Source organism: Motacilla alba, chromosome 7, assembly GCF_015832195.1.
Source record: "Motacilla alba alba isolate MOTALB_02 chromosome 7, Motacilla_alba_V1.0_pri, whole genome shotgun sequence".
In the NCBI taxonomy this organism is placed as follows: Eukaryota; Metazoa; Chordata; class Aves; order Passeriformes; family Motacillidae; genus Motacilla; species Motacilla alba.
The window spans coordinates 4,081,944-4,097,986 of NC_052022.1; the positions used below are offsets into that span (position 1 = coordinate 4,081,944).

The window sequence follows — 16,043 nt, forward strand, 5'->3', positions numbered from 1 at the left end:
TTTCTTTCCACAATTTTTTTTTGGTATTGTCACAATATTAGAAACACTGTTATACAAACTTAACTCGAATATAAAAACCACAATGCCAGAAATCAATGAATTCATTTTATTCATACAGTATGACCAGTTTATGTTCATCTAATGTAAAACATGTGGGGCTCGGATGAAATCTGCCACAGCACACAAAGTCAGAGTATTTAGAGTCTAGAAAGAGAGAGCACAGTGTACTTGGGAAGGGGAAACTGGTCTGCCCAAGCTCATCTCAGGGATTAGGACTCTTGATACAGCCTCTTTGCAAAAATATTCCCAGGAGAATACTCAATGGATGGTTGAACACATAGGAGTTGGAGAGCGGTCCTTGCCCTTACCTAACTGGGTGAATCAGAGTTTGCAGCCACACAGTCTTATCCCTCTCATAAAACGTGACAGTTACTGAGAAAAATAACTGCAATATTTGAGTTAATGACTTTTGAAGCTGACATATATAGTACAAAATATTGAAGAAGACTTCCCAAACAAAAAAAAGGAATCCCATGCAATTGGAGTTTGAGGAAGTCAGAAAAAGATACTCTAGACTATTTCCAGATTAAGTTGAACAATTAATTTACAATAAATAATGCATTCAGTGGCTTTTAGAATATGGAGTTCTGTTTGCTTTCCTCTGTTGTGAAATATATGCAAATTACTTTCAAGTCTTTAAACTTGCCTCCTGAGTTAATCTGAAAAAAAACCTTTTCAACCTTTTGCAAATATTATGAATAGTCATCACTTCCACTAAATTGCTGAGGCAAAAGGACAAGAAAATGATATGGTTCTGTTTTCTACCAGGAGCACTGGACAGATTTACACCAAAAGAAAACCCTTTTGGGGGGCTGGGTGCTAGTAGCCATGTGGAAATTTTACTTTAAAAACCTACATATAATTCTGTCTTATGCATTTGGAAGCAAATTAGTTATCTGTAGAGAACAGGGGAGTCTTGTATTTATATCAGCCTTGTTAAGAATTACACAAATGTTTCATATATTGAAATTTTGACATGTGCTTGGATACCGTGTTGAGCCTCTAATTCAGATCCTCTAATTCAGTCTTTCGGGACCCTTCCAGAAAGAATATCCTACCAACAAATTTCCCTTTTCTTGAAACTTTTATCAATTATGTTTCATTCTTCTAAATTTTAGAAGTAAATTATTTTAATATTTAATTATATTCCCATTGTACTCAGTCTCTGATTATACTTATAACCCTATATTTTTTGACCCACAATGAACTTCTAGTGTTTCTTATACAATAAAGGACAGAATTAATTCACAGTGCCTCAGTTATGAAACCAACATGCAAAAACTGTTTATTTCCAATGAGAAACAGTAGTGACATTCAGCTCTATATTTGTTGTTTCAAACCACAAGTTCCAGCACATTTTTCTCTTTTAAACAGCAAGTTTAGTACTTTCCAGTGACTGTAGATGTGGTAGTTTATGAAGGAGAAAGGCACACCCATTATCTTTAAAGTAATCAAAAAATATCTAGCCAGAGATCTGAAATCCATTTGCTGTACTCTGTCAACTATACCTTATCAAATTATCCCTACCTCAATTATATCATTAGAGAAAGAACAACAACAAAAGATCACCCATGAGCTCATTTGTAAAAGGAGCACATCGTCAGATTTCAAAACTATTTTTACTTACCTCAAGTGAAAATTCTGGTAGGAATCTCCAACAGCTATGTTCACATGAATATAAACCTTAGACAGTCACTCTCATGCCATCAACTAAATTTTATTTTTAAGCAGAAATTATTTCCATTTGCTAAAACACAACTGATCTTCAGATTTTTGAGCAGTTGCAGCTCTTTGTTCAGGTAGTGTCCATGTGAGGACACTGGGAAAGCTTCCCTAAAGGTGATTTAGGATCTGCATTAAATAGAAAAAAAAAAAAGAAAAAACCACAAAGAGGACCAAAAGTGGGCTACAGGGTTTGTTTTTTTTTTGTGAGGCAACAGCTTTTTTTTATGAGGCTACCTTACAGGGGCTGTGTGTGGAGAAGGTGCCTTGTGAGATGTGCTGTGGGTCATCCTCCAGCTGGACTGAGACAGGGGAATTACAGGAGGAAAAGGGAAGTCCAGAGAGGAGCTGCTGGGTTATTTAGCCATGTATTTTGTGGCTGGAACCCCAAGTCTGCCTGGCCCTTGTGCAGGAGCTCAGAGAGGGACACCTCCAGAGATACTGCTGGGCATGTGGTGACATTTAGTACTTTATCTAGTCTCCAGAACAGCTGCACTGGAACAAGCTGCTTGAGCAGGCAAATAGTTACTAATTATCAGGCTATTTTCCTGAAATAAAATCAGGCCAGCCATCACAACAACTCTGAGACACTTCAATCAGCTACTTGTGGGGTTTTCATGGGTGCACTGACTCTCTGTTTGACCAGCCATGGTCAAAATTCAGACAAAATGTTAAAAACAGCCAATAGAAGACTGTTTAGGCTTTAAAATTAATGTTCCAGCTGACAAACTGTGCAGGGGCTTAACCTACTTTAGAACATATTTAATAGCATAATTTAGCCTCAAAAAAGAAAAGCAAAATAACTAATGATGGACAAATTTAGGGGTCGAATCTAGTTCAGATAAACATTCAAAAGTTCAGATGTTTACCCAAACCTTATCTTGTCCATGAAAAGCCTCAAACTGAAGGGCTATATCAAATATAAGCAAAGTACAGGAGGTTGTGGAAACTTTTCCTCACAGAAGGAAAACTATTATCAGAAGCCTGCACCTTATTGCAGCACTCACGTGTAAAGCAGTTAAGCATCAAAGCGAAAGCAAAACATTTCAGAAAACTGCTTCATGGTCACAGTAATATTTGGATGAAATCCAGTACAGAGAAAAGAAAATAATATTAAGGGGAAAGATAATACAAATGCAATTAGACTATCAACCAATAAAACTTGATAGCTGAAACCTTCCAAGCTTAGAGAGAATAAGGAAACTGGAGATCAGAGGACTCTGCCTTTTGAAGTCTTGCTGTCCAGATCCTGGGGACCATTATCCAGCTGAGTATTTTTAAGACATTATGAATATTCTGTCACAGAATTAGAAAGCTTTATTACTGTGAATGACCTGTAACTTGAGCAGGGACCGCTACAAATGAATTCCAAATAAACAATTGTTTGGAAAAGGTGAATTCTGCTAACTCAGCTTTCTTGGTTACAACTCACCAGTTAAAAAACTTGCTTCCAAACAGCATTCTCCTTGTGGGTTATTGATAACAGAAGGAAGGTATAATTCTAATGGATCCTCTCCATTCTCACATTCTCCAAATACAAACAGTTTTTAAAAAACTGTTAGAAAAGATGAGACTGCTGGTCTGCCTTGCCTGCCACTGTTTCTCACTCAGCAGGCAATCTCTGCTACAGTACCCCAAAAGAAACCAAATTCAGACAAGAGATGCAGCAAACTAGAGTGTTTCAGGATCCTTTCTTTTCCTTTCTCCATGTCACCATGTTTTTATCATCCTCTTTTCTTAAGCCTCTCCCTCACCTTTTTCTTTTGCCTCCATCCCCCCAAGCTACCTGTGAAAATACAAAAAAAAAAACCAAAAAAAACCTGCTTTTCTCAGAGTTGAACCCCAAATTCAAAGCATCAGATGTCAAAACAAAAGATATTTTAAGCCAGACATCAAATGTCTGTTCAGAAATGACTGCGTGACTTGCATTAGGAGCAAAGGTAAAACAATAAATCAAGTATCCCACTGCTTGTAATTGTGCCTTAATATCAGTTCTACCCTTGATCCATCATATTGAGTGATCAGATAACACAGTATAATAATCCAGGTGTTTCAGTTTTTTCATTATTTATTCATTAATTTTCAGTGCTATCTTTTGATTTTCATTCAAGCACATCAACTGAAATTTCTTCTTTCAAAAGAAGAAAGGAAGGTAGGAGCATTATAACACCCTAAAATAATCATCTTTATTTTTAATAGAAAGGAAAGAGGCTATTGCATGTGTTCACACACACTCGCACACACACACACATATATCTATATCTATGTCTATATATCTATATATATATATATCTTTTCAGGAACTTCTGAACTTCTAGGAAACCACAGAAATGAGACAAAGAGTTTGGCTTAAGTGAATGTATCTATGGCTTGGATAGAAGACAGTCAAAAGTGATCTTGAGGTCACCACAAGCACTGCTTAATTTTTAGTCACCTTTCTGGTTCTTCCAGCATTATTCCTCAATGGAAAATTTGTGCTGCTCAGGAGCCAGTTAACTCCTGAGAAAAATAAAATAAAAAGGCCTTTTCTGAATAGGTCACGGACAGTCTGTCCTAGAAAGAGTGAGCATGAAGTGATGTGGATCAAACTATGAGTTCCTGCATCTTGAATTAAGTCTTTCACTACAGACACCCACCAAGACAAAGGCAGTCTTTCCCTGTTTTGTAAGTTTGTGCCCCAAATTCTGCCAAATGGCAAATGATCCAATGTGCATCTAGCTGCCCTCCTGTTCTGCCCTGCCCACATCTGGCCACCTTCCCTTGGGCCCTGAGTCCTTGGACTGAAGAATAACCTTCCTCAGCAAAAGTGACTGTAAAATGTACTGTCTCTATGTGATTGCAAAATATATTAACTGTAAAGCTTTCTCTAGTAGGGATTCATACCTGTATACTTTTAAAAATATTTCTGTGTTCTGTACAAAGTGTCTTCATGAATTTCAGTATAATTCCATTATAATCCTTTTATGTCTCCAAAGGGCTTTTTTCCAAATGTATTAGCACTGGAATATTTTTAAATGTTTTAATTTTGTGTATTTTAAATGTGTCATTTGCAAAGAGTTGCTCGGTTTTATAAGAATGTTACTTCTTTGTTTAAATTGAACACCTTAAAAATTAATTACAAAATTTTTTTATCACATGTAGGAACATATTTTATATGAAAAGGCTTAAGGCAGGTTTGCTCCTTAGTTTTCATAATGAATGCACTGGATGCGAGAGATTAAAGGACAGCAAAATCTACCTGTCCTGGTTGTTTACTTTTAATGTCTAAAAAAGTGGCAATGAAAGAGATAAATACAATCCCTATGCTGTGTCAGGTGAACCATTTCCACATGGGAGACTGAATTCTGCTTTCCAAGCCTGTGGGAAGACCTAAACTTGAACATCAGTGCAAAAAACATTGACTGAAAGGGAAAGAGATTCAGAAAATAGTTATTTGAGATGATCAGAAAAAAGAAAAGCAGCACCCTATCGTAGGAAAGACTACAAAATCTTGGCTGGCCTAGTTATCAGCCCAAGCAGGGGGTGGTACACCTGAGGCAGAACTGCTGAAAATGAGGAGCAGGCTAAATGTTGCCACAAGAACACAATTGCACCACAAGTCCATTTAGGCTGAAAATTAGAGTGCTTTCAGCTTGAAAACTGAAGTTTTGGAACATTTTTCCAGCCTGAGCTGAGGGGCAAAAGCATCACTACTGAATTTCATTAATTATGAAAGGAATCAAATGAGGTAGTTGTTTTCAAGAGCTGGGGAATTGATTCAATGCTACAAAAAGTCTGTCTGAGGCAGATAATGCTGTGTTACACTTTTCAATAACAGCAACGCAAGTGAATTCCTCTTGGGTGAATCCTGGGCGCACTTAAGACAATGGCCAATGGAATTAATTAAATGGAGCCAAATATCCTCGGTGGTGAGGGGAGCTGCTCATATGTCATAGCTCTCTCTTCAGCATCAATATTTAAAGCCAGCTAGTTGGAACCTTTTACTTAATTGAGAAACAATACAGCATTTAACCCTTCAGTGATGTTCCACCCTTCGGCTTTGAGAGGCAGGATCTGTTTACCCGGCTCGTCAGCAGGCAGCTGGTGGAGCAAAGAGACCCTCCAAAACACATTCCTTTTAAATTCCATTAATATGCCCTGCCCAGGAGAGAGCACCGTTAAGTTGGTGTTTAAATATTCGGCTGTCACAATTTAAATTAAATAGATCCTTCTAGCTAGAAGGTCCAAATATGTAAGTGATTTCACCACAGGGAAAAAGGTGAGTCTGGAAAGTAGGCATTCCTGTCTAGAGCCTGACATACAGTCTCTCTAACTGAGCTTAATTTAGACTTTTATAACCTAAAAACCTCCTTATTTCTGTCACATTCCTCCCAAAATACCCTGAGGATTGCATCTAGATTAGTTAGAAATAATAGTAAAACCTCAGGATACAGTATAGTGTAAGAATCATTTTTCTGGCTGCACCCTTCCAGTAGGGGTACTTATTTCAATAAATACCATGAAAGGTTCAAAATTATGCTGAAAAGAGTGATGGACTGGACTGGCTCTTCCTGAATAACAAAGTTCAGCAAGCCCTGCTCACTTGATCTAGTTCTGACCTCTCTCTAAAGACTGCAGTCTAAAATATTCCCTGTTGCAGTGAGAACACCTCCATCTATTTAGGTGTTATCTGTTGTCAGTCTCCTATTCCTTCCCTGTGGAGGAAAAGTTATGGAGATGCAAAAACTGGAGATCTACAGACACACGGTGATGGAAGGTCGAGCAGAGGTAGCTGCACAGTGGGCTGTTTGCAACTATAAAAATTGTGTCATTTTGTACAATCTGCATCAAACCTTAGTTTTGCAACTTATTGTAAGGGAAGATCTACTGGTTATGGAACTAGGAGACCAAAGCAGTGTAAGACATGGTGGGTAGTTAAGCTTGGAAGTGACAGAGTCAGAGTGGACTCCTCATTGCAGGAGTCTACCTCACTTTTAGTGCATGGAAAAAAGCCCAGCTGCTTGGCTCCAATAATACCTAAAATCTCATTATTTGTTTGGGATTGCTTTTTCTGAAGCAAGTGTGTGTCTGGGAAAAAAAAAAAAAACCAAAACAAAACACTGCAATTTTTCCAAAATGTAGTTGTCTTAAGGGCTGTGTCAGTATCTGTGGTTCAGTAAGAAAAGACTTAAAGCAATCATGATACCCAGTCTCTACTCGCCTCCATATCAAATCCATCTAGAGTGCGCATGCAGGAGTTTATTTTGTTAGGAAAAATATGTGGTGTCTCTCTCTTCTTTGGAACAAAGAAGAAATATGGATTTGTAACCTTTTCCTTTTCTTTCTTTAAAATTAAGTCCTTCAATAGTGTTTTGAACAAACCTGAAGAGATTTTAAGACAGACATTTTGTATTATAACATTCCCCTGGGTCGTATGTATGATCGTCTTTACTAAAGCTCCTTTCAGTCCCAGTTGAATAAATATGCATTTTGTTTCACTAATCTTGAAACAACAGGAATAAAGTTTACCCAGGTCTTTTATACCTCAGAGAACAAAACAAATACTACAAATCTTTAGAGAGAAAGGATATACAAAAGGGCTTGAGGTGAATGTTTCAAAGCAAATACTCTTTAAACGATGTGCAAATTATTTCAGCACTTGAACATGATTTATGAAAGGGGATTAGTCCACTGAAACAAGAACCGAGTTTAAACTGTTGGGTTTCAAAGTCAAGGATGAGAAGTGCTAGCTGGAAAAGGCAGAAGAAACTGGATAGTAATCTTTAGTGAGGATTTCTGATTGATTTTCTTTAACGAACTCAATCCTACATTAGCTATCGCTGTCATTCATACTTAACTGTGGTGGGCAGCATAAAATACCTTCTTTTATGATATAATTCCCCATAAAAATGAAGTATGCAATGGTGATAATTAAGTAATAATGAGGTAATTAATAACTCGGTGACTAGCTCTCTATTTACTAGTATGCCCCATAAATGAGCACGAGAAGTGTGAAACAATTAAAGATTATCCAAGCTCAAACAGATAACTTTTCCAGGGAGTTGTGTGTCAGTGAGCAGACCAATGAGTCACAGGTCACATCTATAATAATACATTATATTATATTGTAATATTCCTACATACTCTTCACGTAATGGGTTAGAGCTACTCTTAAATACTATAAAAATGATCACTTTTATGTAATTGTAAAGATTAATAAGTGAGCTAACTTCTCATGGTTCTATAATGACCCTGCTGTTCTACTAGGTAAAGGAAAATTTAATGATCCTGCTCAGATATGATTAATATCTAACTTTTTCCTGGCTAAAAATCTGGACTTGGTTCAATAAAAATGAATTAAGTGAACATGCATGGGTTTCCCTGCCAAATGTTTATATGGAAGTTGGATATGCCCAATTTAAAAATATGCTTTTTCAACCCAAATAGTAAACTCTGGAAGGATTTTGGAGAGTGAAGTAGAAATAAAACAAAGGATTAAGGAAACATTATATTATAATTGATGGAAACAGGATATTCAAATTCAGGAAAAAATGTAATTTTTTTAGGACTAGTCACAGCCAGTTGTGATTTTGAGTGCAACATAATCTTCTATTATCAGTAGAAGTGACACAATTTGTTTCTCAATTTGGCATGTTTTGTTTCTCACATGCCAATATTATTACTTCTTTGTTGCTGAATCAGTATTTTCCTAAGCTTTAGGAAGAGAGCATACCTATACTTAATGTAGCAGAGAAACATAAGACTACAAATATGTAAAAAAATGTTTAGTCCCTGTAGTCCAGATGAGTGATTCCACTCTGCAAACCCAGCATGCTGCATTTTCTTTTCCTGCTTTTTTTTTTAGTGCCTGAAGCTGAGTGCATTCCTGTTGATGCAATAAAAATAAATGCCACAAACATACAAGAAGCAGAGTGACAAAATTAACATTGCAGTAGGAAACTGCATATTTGCAGCTAGTTTTCATTTTGCTTTCTGTTTTAATTGTTGCCATTGGTAATGCTGCACTAATATACATTATTGCTTTATGTTTCTTGGCTTTATTAAAAGTAATAAAACTGACCTATACATAATGCTAACATTGTAATATAATAATAGTCCCTAAATAACATCATTTGGCTTTGAACTTCACATTTAACTGAAATAAATGGGCCAGGAAGGGGAAAGAATTCAGACCTCATCAGAAATAACAAAGAAATGGAGTGATTTCCAACTTCTGTGGCTCTAATTAGAATCATGAAGGTTGGAAAAGACCTCTAAGAGCATCGAGTCCAACTGTCAGCCCAGTGCCACCATCATGTTCACCACGAAACCATGTCCTCAAGGGCCGATCCACACCTTTTTGGAACACTTCCAGGGATGGTGACTCCACCAGTGCCCTGGGCAAATCTGTTAATTAACCCCTTTTCAAAGAGGTGGCCCAGTGGGGATAAAGGAGCTGCATGAGCTACCACAGAATCCAGCTCTTGATAAGCTTTGCTGGGCCAGTAAAACCTCTCTCTACATCCCAAGATGTGGTCTCCCAACCTTCCATCCCCTTCATATGTTAGAGAGGAAAACAGAAAACTCCCACAGGCTCCTCTCAGCACTGTCTGTAATTGCTGTGCCTTTTTCTAGGATGTATAATGATGTTTCCAAGAAACAAATTTCTGGCCTTTTTTTTTTTTTTTCCCTTCTGTTATTACACAGCCAAAACCATGCCAATCCATGTGTTCTTGCCCTGGTGCCTATCCTTTGCCTCCTCAGAGAAACAGCAGCTCAGACAGGAGGTCTTTGCCACAGAAATTCCCAGTCCTGTGCAGGGACAAACCTTAAACCCTCAAACAAGTCTTTGGAGGAAGATTTAGCCAGGGAAAGACCAAGTAGAGCATGTGGAGCCAGGAAGTTTTCAAGCTCCACCAAATTCCCCATTTCTTCCACCATGTCCATTAAATGACCAAAGTGGGTTTCTGCTGCTGTTGTTTCCCCTCACAGTCATTGTACAGACTTAGTTATCTAACAAACTGCCTTCAGAAAGGATTCCAGATGCTTTAGTAATTAACGAGGGATAAATACACACCATGCTCAAGTTTCAAAATTCAGCCTTCTGAAGAAAAGTGAACGAAACAAGAAAAGCAATTTTGGGCAATTTTAAATCACAGAGTCTATGGTTCAATCTTAAGGACTATAAACTCCTGAATTTAACTGTCTTTTAAGAAATTAAGGCAGACTTCAATGCCCAGATGACTCTGTAGTAATTTGCCTATGAAGGCAAATTGAAATTATGATCCAGAAGTTTTGAGGTTTTTCCCTTGATGTAAAAGATGCTGGGAGGTATATTCCCAGACACTGCCACAAGGCCATTCCCTAGGGAAGCGTGCAAAGGCTGGGGCATCCCATGGCCAAAGCATCACCCTTTTGGACTAAAAGACCCATCACTCCCTGTTGAGAGTCCAAGAGGAATTTAGGTAAGGAAAGTATCATTATTTGAGTTGGCTGGTGGCCAGGGTGCTGGGGCTAAGACCCTGATCCTTATGAAGAGTGGAAAGGAATCCCAAGCCTGCTGTTTAATATGCATGACATGTCAGCTTTGCTGTCAACTTTTCCTTCCACCCCCGCCTTTGTCCACTTTTTTCCACCTGTTGCCACTTGTCCTTATTGGGGCTGAGAGCTGGAATTGTCTCACTTTGGTATCACATTGTGTCTGGCACAATGACGCCTGGGGTCTCCGACTACTCTTAGTGAGACACTGAAATTACCATCAACAGCAACAATGCTGCCACAATTCACCGAGATGTTCCTTTTCACACATATATATTTTTTAAAATTCTTAATGCTGGAGTTGTGGCACCTCCAGCTAGAATTCAAACATGGAGGAGATTTTCCAGGCTGCATGACTAACCACCAGGTTTCAAGTAAAGTGTTCTTGAAGATAAGGGAAAAATATGCGAGTAGAAACAATAAAAATAATGCAATTCAATCTTATCAATTCAGGCAGTTCCAGCTTTTATGTGGCAAACAAGGAGATCAAATTGCATTTATCTAATATCACAGATTTTTTTTTTTTAAATGTCTAAAATATTTCATTATTTTGCTTTGGCAACCTAAAGCTGGGGAACAGATTACTGTTCCCACTACATAAGGAAATAACTGACAACAATTAGTATTTATTCTTGTTGCTTTTGTAATAAAAATAGAATTCCATCACTTTCAAGGAAACCTAAAATATTAATAAGAATGTGATGAACTGAGTAAATGTGACGCCATAAGGAAATGATGGAGAACAGGTTGGAAATATAGTGCTTTGGGAATGGATTGCATTATCAAGCTTGTGATTGTGCATTTTGACAAGAGCAGCCCTCAGATTGATACGGTAGCCAAAGGGCACTCTTCCTACTGCAGAGCTGTTTGTTTCCATCCTGGAGAGGGGGAGCAGGAGGGGAATTGATCCCCTCCGACAATCAATAGTGACTCCAGCCCAGGCTCTTCCACAAGAGGTCACTCCTGGGGGACAGAATTCCCAGATGATGGCCACAAATGGCCCATGGGATGCAAACATCAGGATGGGTGCATGGGCAGGAAAAGAAGGGCAGAGCTTAGCTGAGAGCATTCACTTGGTTTCAGTGCCCAAAACAAAACTGTCCTGATAGCTCCTGTGGTACACACACAGTAAGGCCCCTTGGGGCTTGGAGAGAAGAATGATTCCTGGGAACCTTGTGGTGCACAGACCCTTTCCCTACATCCCAGATTCTTTCCCTAGTTCCCATACACCACAACAGGATCTCTACTTGCAGAGTAACCCAGGTGCCTGGTTCCCTAGGATTTGAATTTAACATAACAGACCACCTACCAGTGAACCCAGGTAAAACTGGTACTAATTAGGAGGGGTTTTTGGTAACCTTAGGAAAAAAAAAAAACAAACGACAAAATACCCCTATGGTCTTAATGATAACTAAATTACTTGGAAATTATGAAATTTGACACTAATTTTTAAAATGATCTATTTAGAACACTTTGCACTGAAAGAAGCGGTGCTACAAGGCAATTTTCTTGCATGAAATGCAGCCTTGTTCTAATGGAGGAGGTTGCTGGGGTGAAAACCATGTTATTTCTGACCAGCATAAGCTGCAGAAATTATATCAGTGAAATAGCTGACATGATAAAATAAAAAGTCGTCTCCTTCCATGTATTTGAGAACAACATCACAGTTTTACATATTTTGGTAACACTCCCCAAGGCCATTCCTGGTTTCTTCTTAGCTCAAGAAAACTTCAATTAGAACATGAGTTGAAACCAAACTGGATGAGAAGCCACTGAAAAGCTGCATGACCAAGAGAACAGCCACTCTCTGAACTTTGGAAATTGAGCCTGGCAGTTTGAGCCCAATTTTCAATGAAAGCAGTGTCTACAGCTCAAAAAGCATAACAGAGAATTACCATTTGTCCTTGTAGTGCAAGCAGAAGCAATTAGGATTAGACATAAAAACCAAATTCTTGCTACTAAGCCTCTAGGGAGACTCAGACTGAGTCTCCCCAGTTTTAAATTAAAGAGTAAATTACTGAAATGCTTTGGTACCTGTCCTTTATATACTCGTACTGCTGAAAAAAAAAAAAAAATGCAGCAGTATCAAGGATATTTTTGCATCCCCTACAATGTAGAAAAGGTAAATACAAATGAATCTGAGCTGTCTGACTATTTCATTAAAGGTTATCAAAGCGGGAGGGGGTGGGCTGCTAACACATCAGTTGCTCATCTTCTTTGTTAAACTGGAAGAGTTCTAAGGCATCATTAAAAAATCTCCTTTGTTTGGATTTGGCACTGGCAATAGTCAATAACGTAAAAGCACTATAAAATTATAAAATCGTTAAACTTTGCAAGAACTTTATAAATACACTTGCAGATATTGCACATATCTTTGTGCTCTGCAGTCAAACTGGACAATGAAACGACCACCTGTTAACTGCTAACAATGTGTCATTACCAGTTCTCATGCCTTTTTAAAGCAATTTTGGCTCTAGCTGCCGATAATTCTGGCTACGATACTTGTGTGAACATTAAGGGCACAGAAAGCCAAAGGCAGAAAACTGACAATACAGTTTGTGCTTAGACTACTAATAAGTAAGTGAATAATATGATTTTTCTAATTCCACATAATTGCTTGATCTCAAGGGGCCAAAAAAAAAAAAAAGTTCTGAATACATATTTTAGAAGCAATCCAATCTACGGTATTTAAATGCAAGCTTCGATTCAGTGAGATTTCACAGCAGATATTTTCACATTTTTTTAATAGTTTAAATAGCCTTTAACAAAACGGAGGTTATTCAGGATTCTCTAAGGTTTGAAAAGAAACATAGACTAAGTCTCTGTCACTGCTCATAGTCACTTTTTCTGTTTTGTCTGACAAATTATCATTTAAAGATATGTGAGAAGTCTAAATAAATAAATAAAAATTCCCTGAGTGCTGAGACAGTTTATGGGCATTTTGCTATTAGCTACAATAAGAGCAGAATCAGACCCTCAGAACTCACTGTGTTCTCAGTCTTATTTTTCTTCCTCTGAGAAATGCAACGTAACACCCAGTGCAAAGATATTGGGACAATTTTTCACAAGCCATGTTCAGGCTACTTTATATTTCATAACACAAAGAAAAAAACAAAAAAAAAAACCAAACCACAAAACCCTTAAAAAAAAAAAAAAGAAACATCTTCAAGATAATAAGAAAACAAACCCCAAAATCCTGTGGTCTGCAAAAAGAGACTATTTAATGAGTCTCTATTTGTGTGTGCGCGCACGCATGTGTGCATATATTTATGATTGTGTGGATAATTATCATTAAAAATAGCTATGTTGGGTCTTTTTAATGCAGCCCTTTTCTTAACATCTCAGGCTTTGATCCTGCACTGAAATTCGTGCAGGCAAATTCCTACAGAGCCCTTTGGTACCTAAAGGCACCTCGAACCAGCCTGCCAGTCTGGGGCTGTCACCGCGCTGCCACCACGAGCAGGATGTGAATCTCCTGCCTCACAAAGGAGGAAAACAAAAATTCAGGGGAGAGGGTGAAGTTAGAAAAATGTTGGGTGAGGGATTCAGGGTCAGCACCAGCTCCCGCTGCCCACGATCTCACGAGCATCTCGGCACAAACTTGGGAGAGTCTTTTCAGAGGAGTAAAGCACAGCCCTGTTAGTTTTAGATCACTTTCTTTTCTAATCACACTGACAAACAATCAACGCCAAACCCTGGAATTTATCTTCTATAAAATTATAGATACATCACTGATTGTTGGCTGCAAAGGATATGTCAATTCTTTCAGCAATTCAGTGTATAAATACACAACAGACAAAATTACTCTGGCAATTTGAGGTATTTTACCAAAATGGAAACAAAGCAACTGCAACAGACCATTAACGTAGGGCTCATGTTGCTTATTTTAAAAAATAAATGGCTTAAATAAATGTCTTTGCTCCTAAACAAATTTATTTTGCTTAGGAGAGAGTGTCACCCTTTAAAAGTGTGGAGCTAGTAACTGTCTTTACTTAAATGCAAGTTATGTATATCAGTGCAGAACATATTCAGCTTTAAAATTCTCAGTGATCTTCCTTAAATTCTGTATGTAATAAAAATTATCTTGTCCTGTAATGGCATAGTTATTTAAAAAGAAAAGAAAAAAAAAAAAGGGAAGAAAAATGAGAAAAGAAAAAAGCCTTACTTAAAGATTTTCTGTGTTCAGGCTTTGGCTCTTTGGATTCAGTGTCTAAGTTATTCAGTAATTCGATGCTGGAGGATTTTCTGAGTTTGAACTCCAAATTTCTCGATGTAATTCTCTGTTCTTTTGGCTGGGAAAAGAATATATATAGATGTATATACATATGTGTATGCTTTTAATAAAATTATTATTTGTAAGAATGAAGCAAGAGATTCCAGAATGACAGTACAGAAGCTAACAGACACACACAGAGCAAGTGTGCAGGGAGTATATAATTTAAGGAAAGTGCAATGCAAAATTTGTCATATGGCAAAGCTTTTATGGCCCTGACAGACTGATCCTAATTTCTGAGATAAATTCCCATTTAAGTGAGGAAAACAAAAGGCCTGCTTCTTTAGGCTTTGGGGACCAAAATTATTTCCACATTGCAGGCTACTTTCAAATGCTGGCAAAGAGGAAGAGTGTTTAAATTGCTTTTCTGTTTTAGATAGTTACAGTAAATATTCTTGCAAACACAATTACTTCAAACATCATTGCAAATTTGGGGTTGAATTCTGCTGGTTTAAGCTTAAGAAGTAGTCGGGGGGCTTTTCTCTTATTCTAATTTACTGGCAGACAAAGTGAAAATGAGCAGGGAAAAAAAGCAAAAAAAAAAAGGAACGAATAAAAGGAGACGCTGTTTTGGCTGAAGCCACGTCTCCTCCCGTGGCATTTGGTCAGGTGAGACTCAGCCATCCCAAGAGGCTGGAAAGCTGCCAGGCTTTTCACACTCGTTCAGAGTTTCAGGAGTGAAATAGCTGGCAGGGATGGAGTGGCCAGGAGTGGAGCGTGGTGACATCCTGTCCTGCGCACTCGGACCTGGGCCAGCACCAGCCAGCCACGGGCCACTTGTGCCCCACCAGCTGCCGCTGCTGTGGCTTTCTGCTGCATGTTCAGGGCTGCTGATGCCACAATACTATTTCAGCTACACTAAAAAAAAAATACATATATCTATAAAATCAGGTTTATTAGATGTTTAGTTGAATAATATGCCAAAATTTTTTTTTTTCTGAGTCTCCGTGGAAAACTCCACCCCAAAATCTTTAGTTGGATATCAATATCCTCACACACCCAATGAAATGCACAATATGAAGACATACATCATCAGATCAAACTTTCCTTGGCTGATTATAGCCTCAGGGTAATAGAATGTTTGTAGCTCTTTAAGGAAACAGTAGCTGTGTTCAAATTAACCCTTTCAAAGAGGCAGCAGATTCCACTGCACTGAAACCTCTGAAAAATGCAAGAAATGGGGATATTTTTCTCTCAACAGATTCTGCAGTGAACAAGGAAAGTCAGTGCCCTCAAAAAAAAAAAAGAAAAAGAAAAAAAAAGAAAATGTTCTTGGATCAGGCAGGAATAGGAAGAAGATGTTTGGAATTTGTACTGAGAGTGGCAAAAAAGAAAGAAAAAGCTACAGCTGAAGCTGGTTTGGTAATTAAAAACTGTTTTAATAAAATGCAACCCTGCTTACTTCTAGTAGAAAACCCCCAGCCTTCCTGGGAGAATACCAGCAATCAGTTACAAAGGAATATTATTTGCT

At 38.0% G+C, this 16,043-nt stretch overlaps 1 protein-coding gene across 1 annotated transcript in view; it reads right to left on the reverse strand.

Moving 5' to 3' along the window:
- The window catches only part of ARHGAP15 (Rho GTPase activating protein 15), a 320,771-nt gene that overhangs the window by 140,876 nt on the left and 163,852 nt on the right, over nt 1-16,043 (reverse strand). Inside the window, exon 9 of the mRNA XM_038142951.1 lies at nt 14,465-14,591. Coding sequence (XP_037998879.1) covers nt 14,465-14,591 — 127 coding nt within the window. The remainder of the gene's footprint in view (nt 1-14,464; nt 14,592-16,043) is intronic.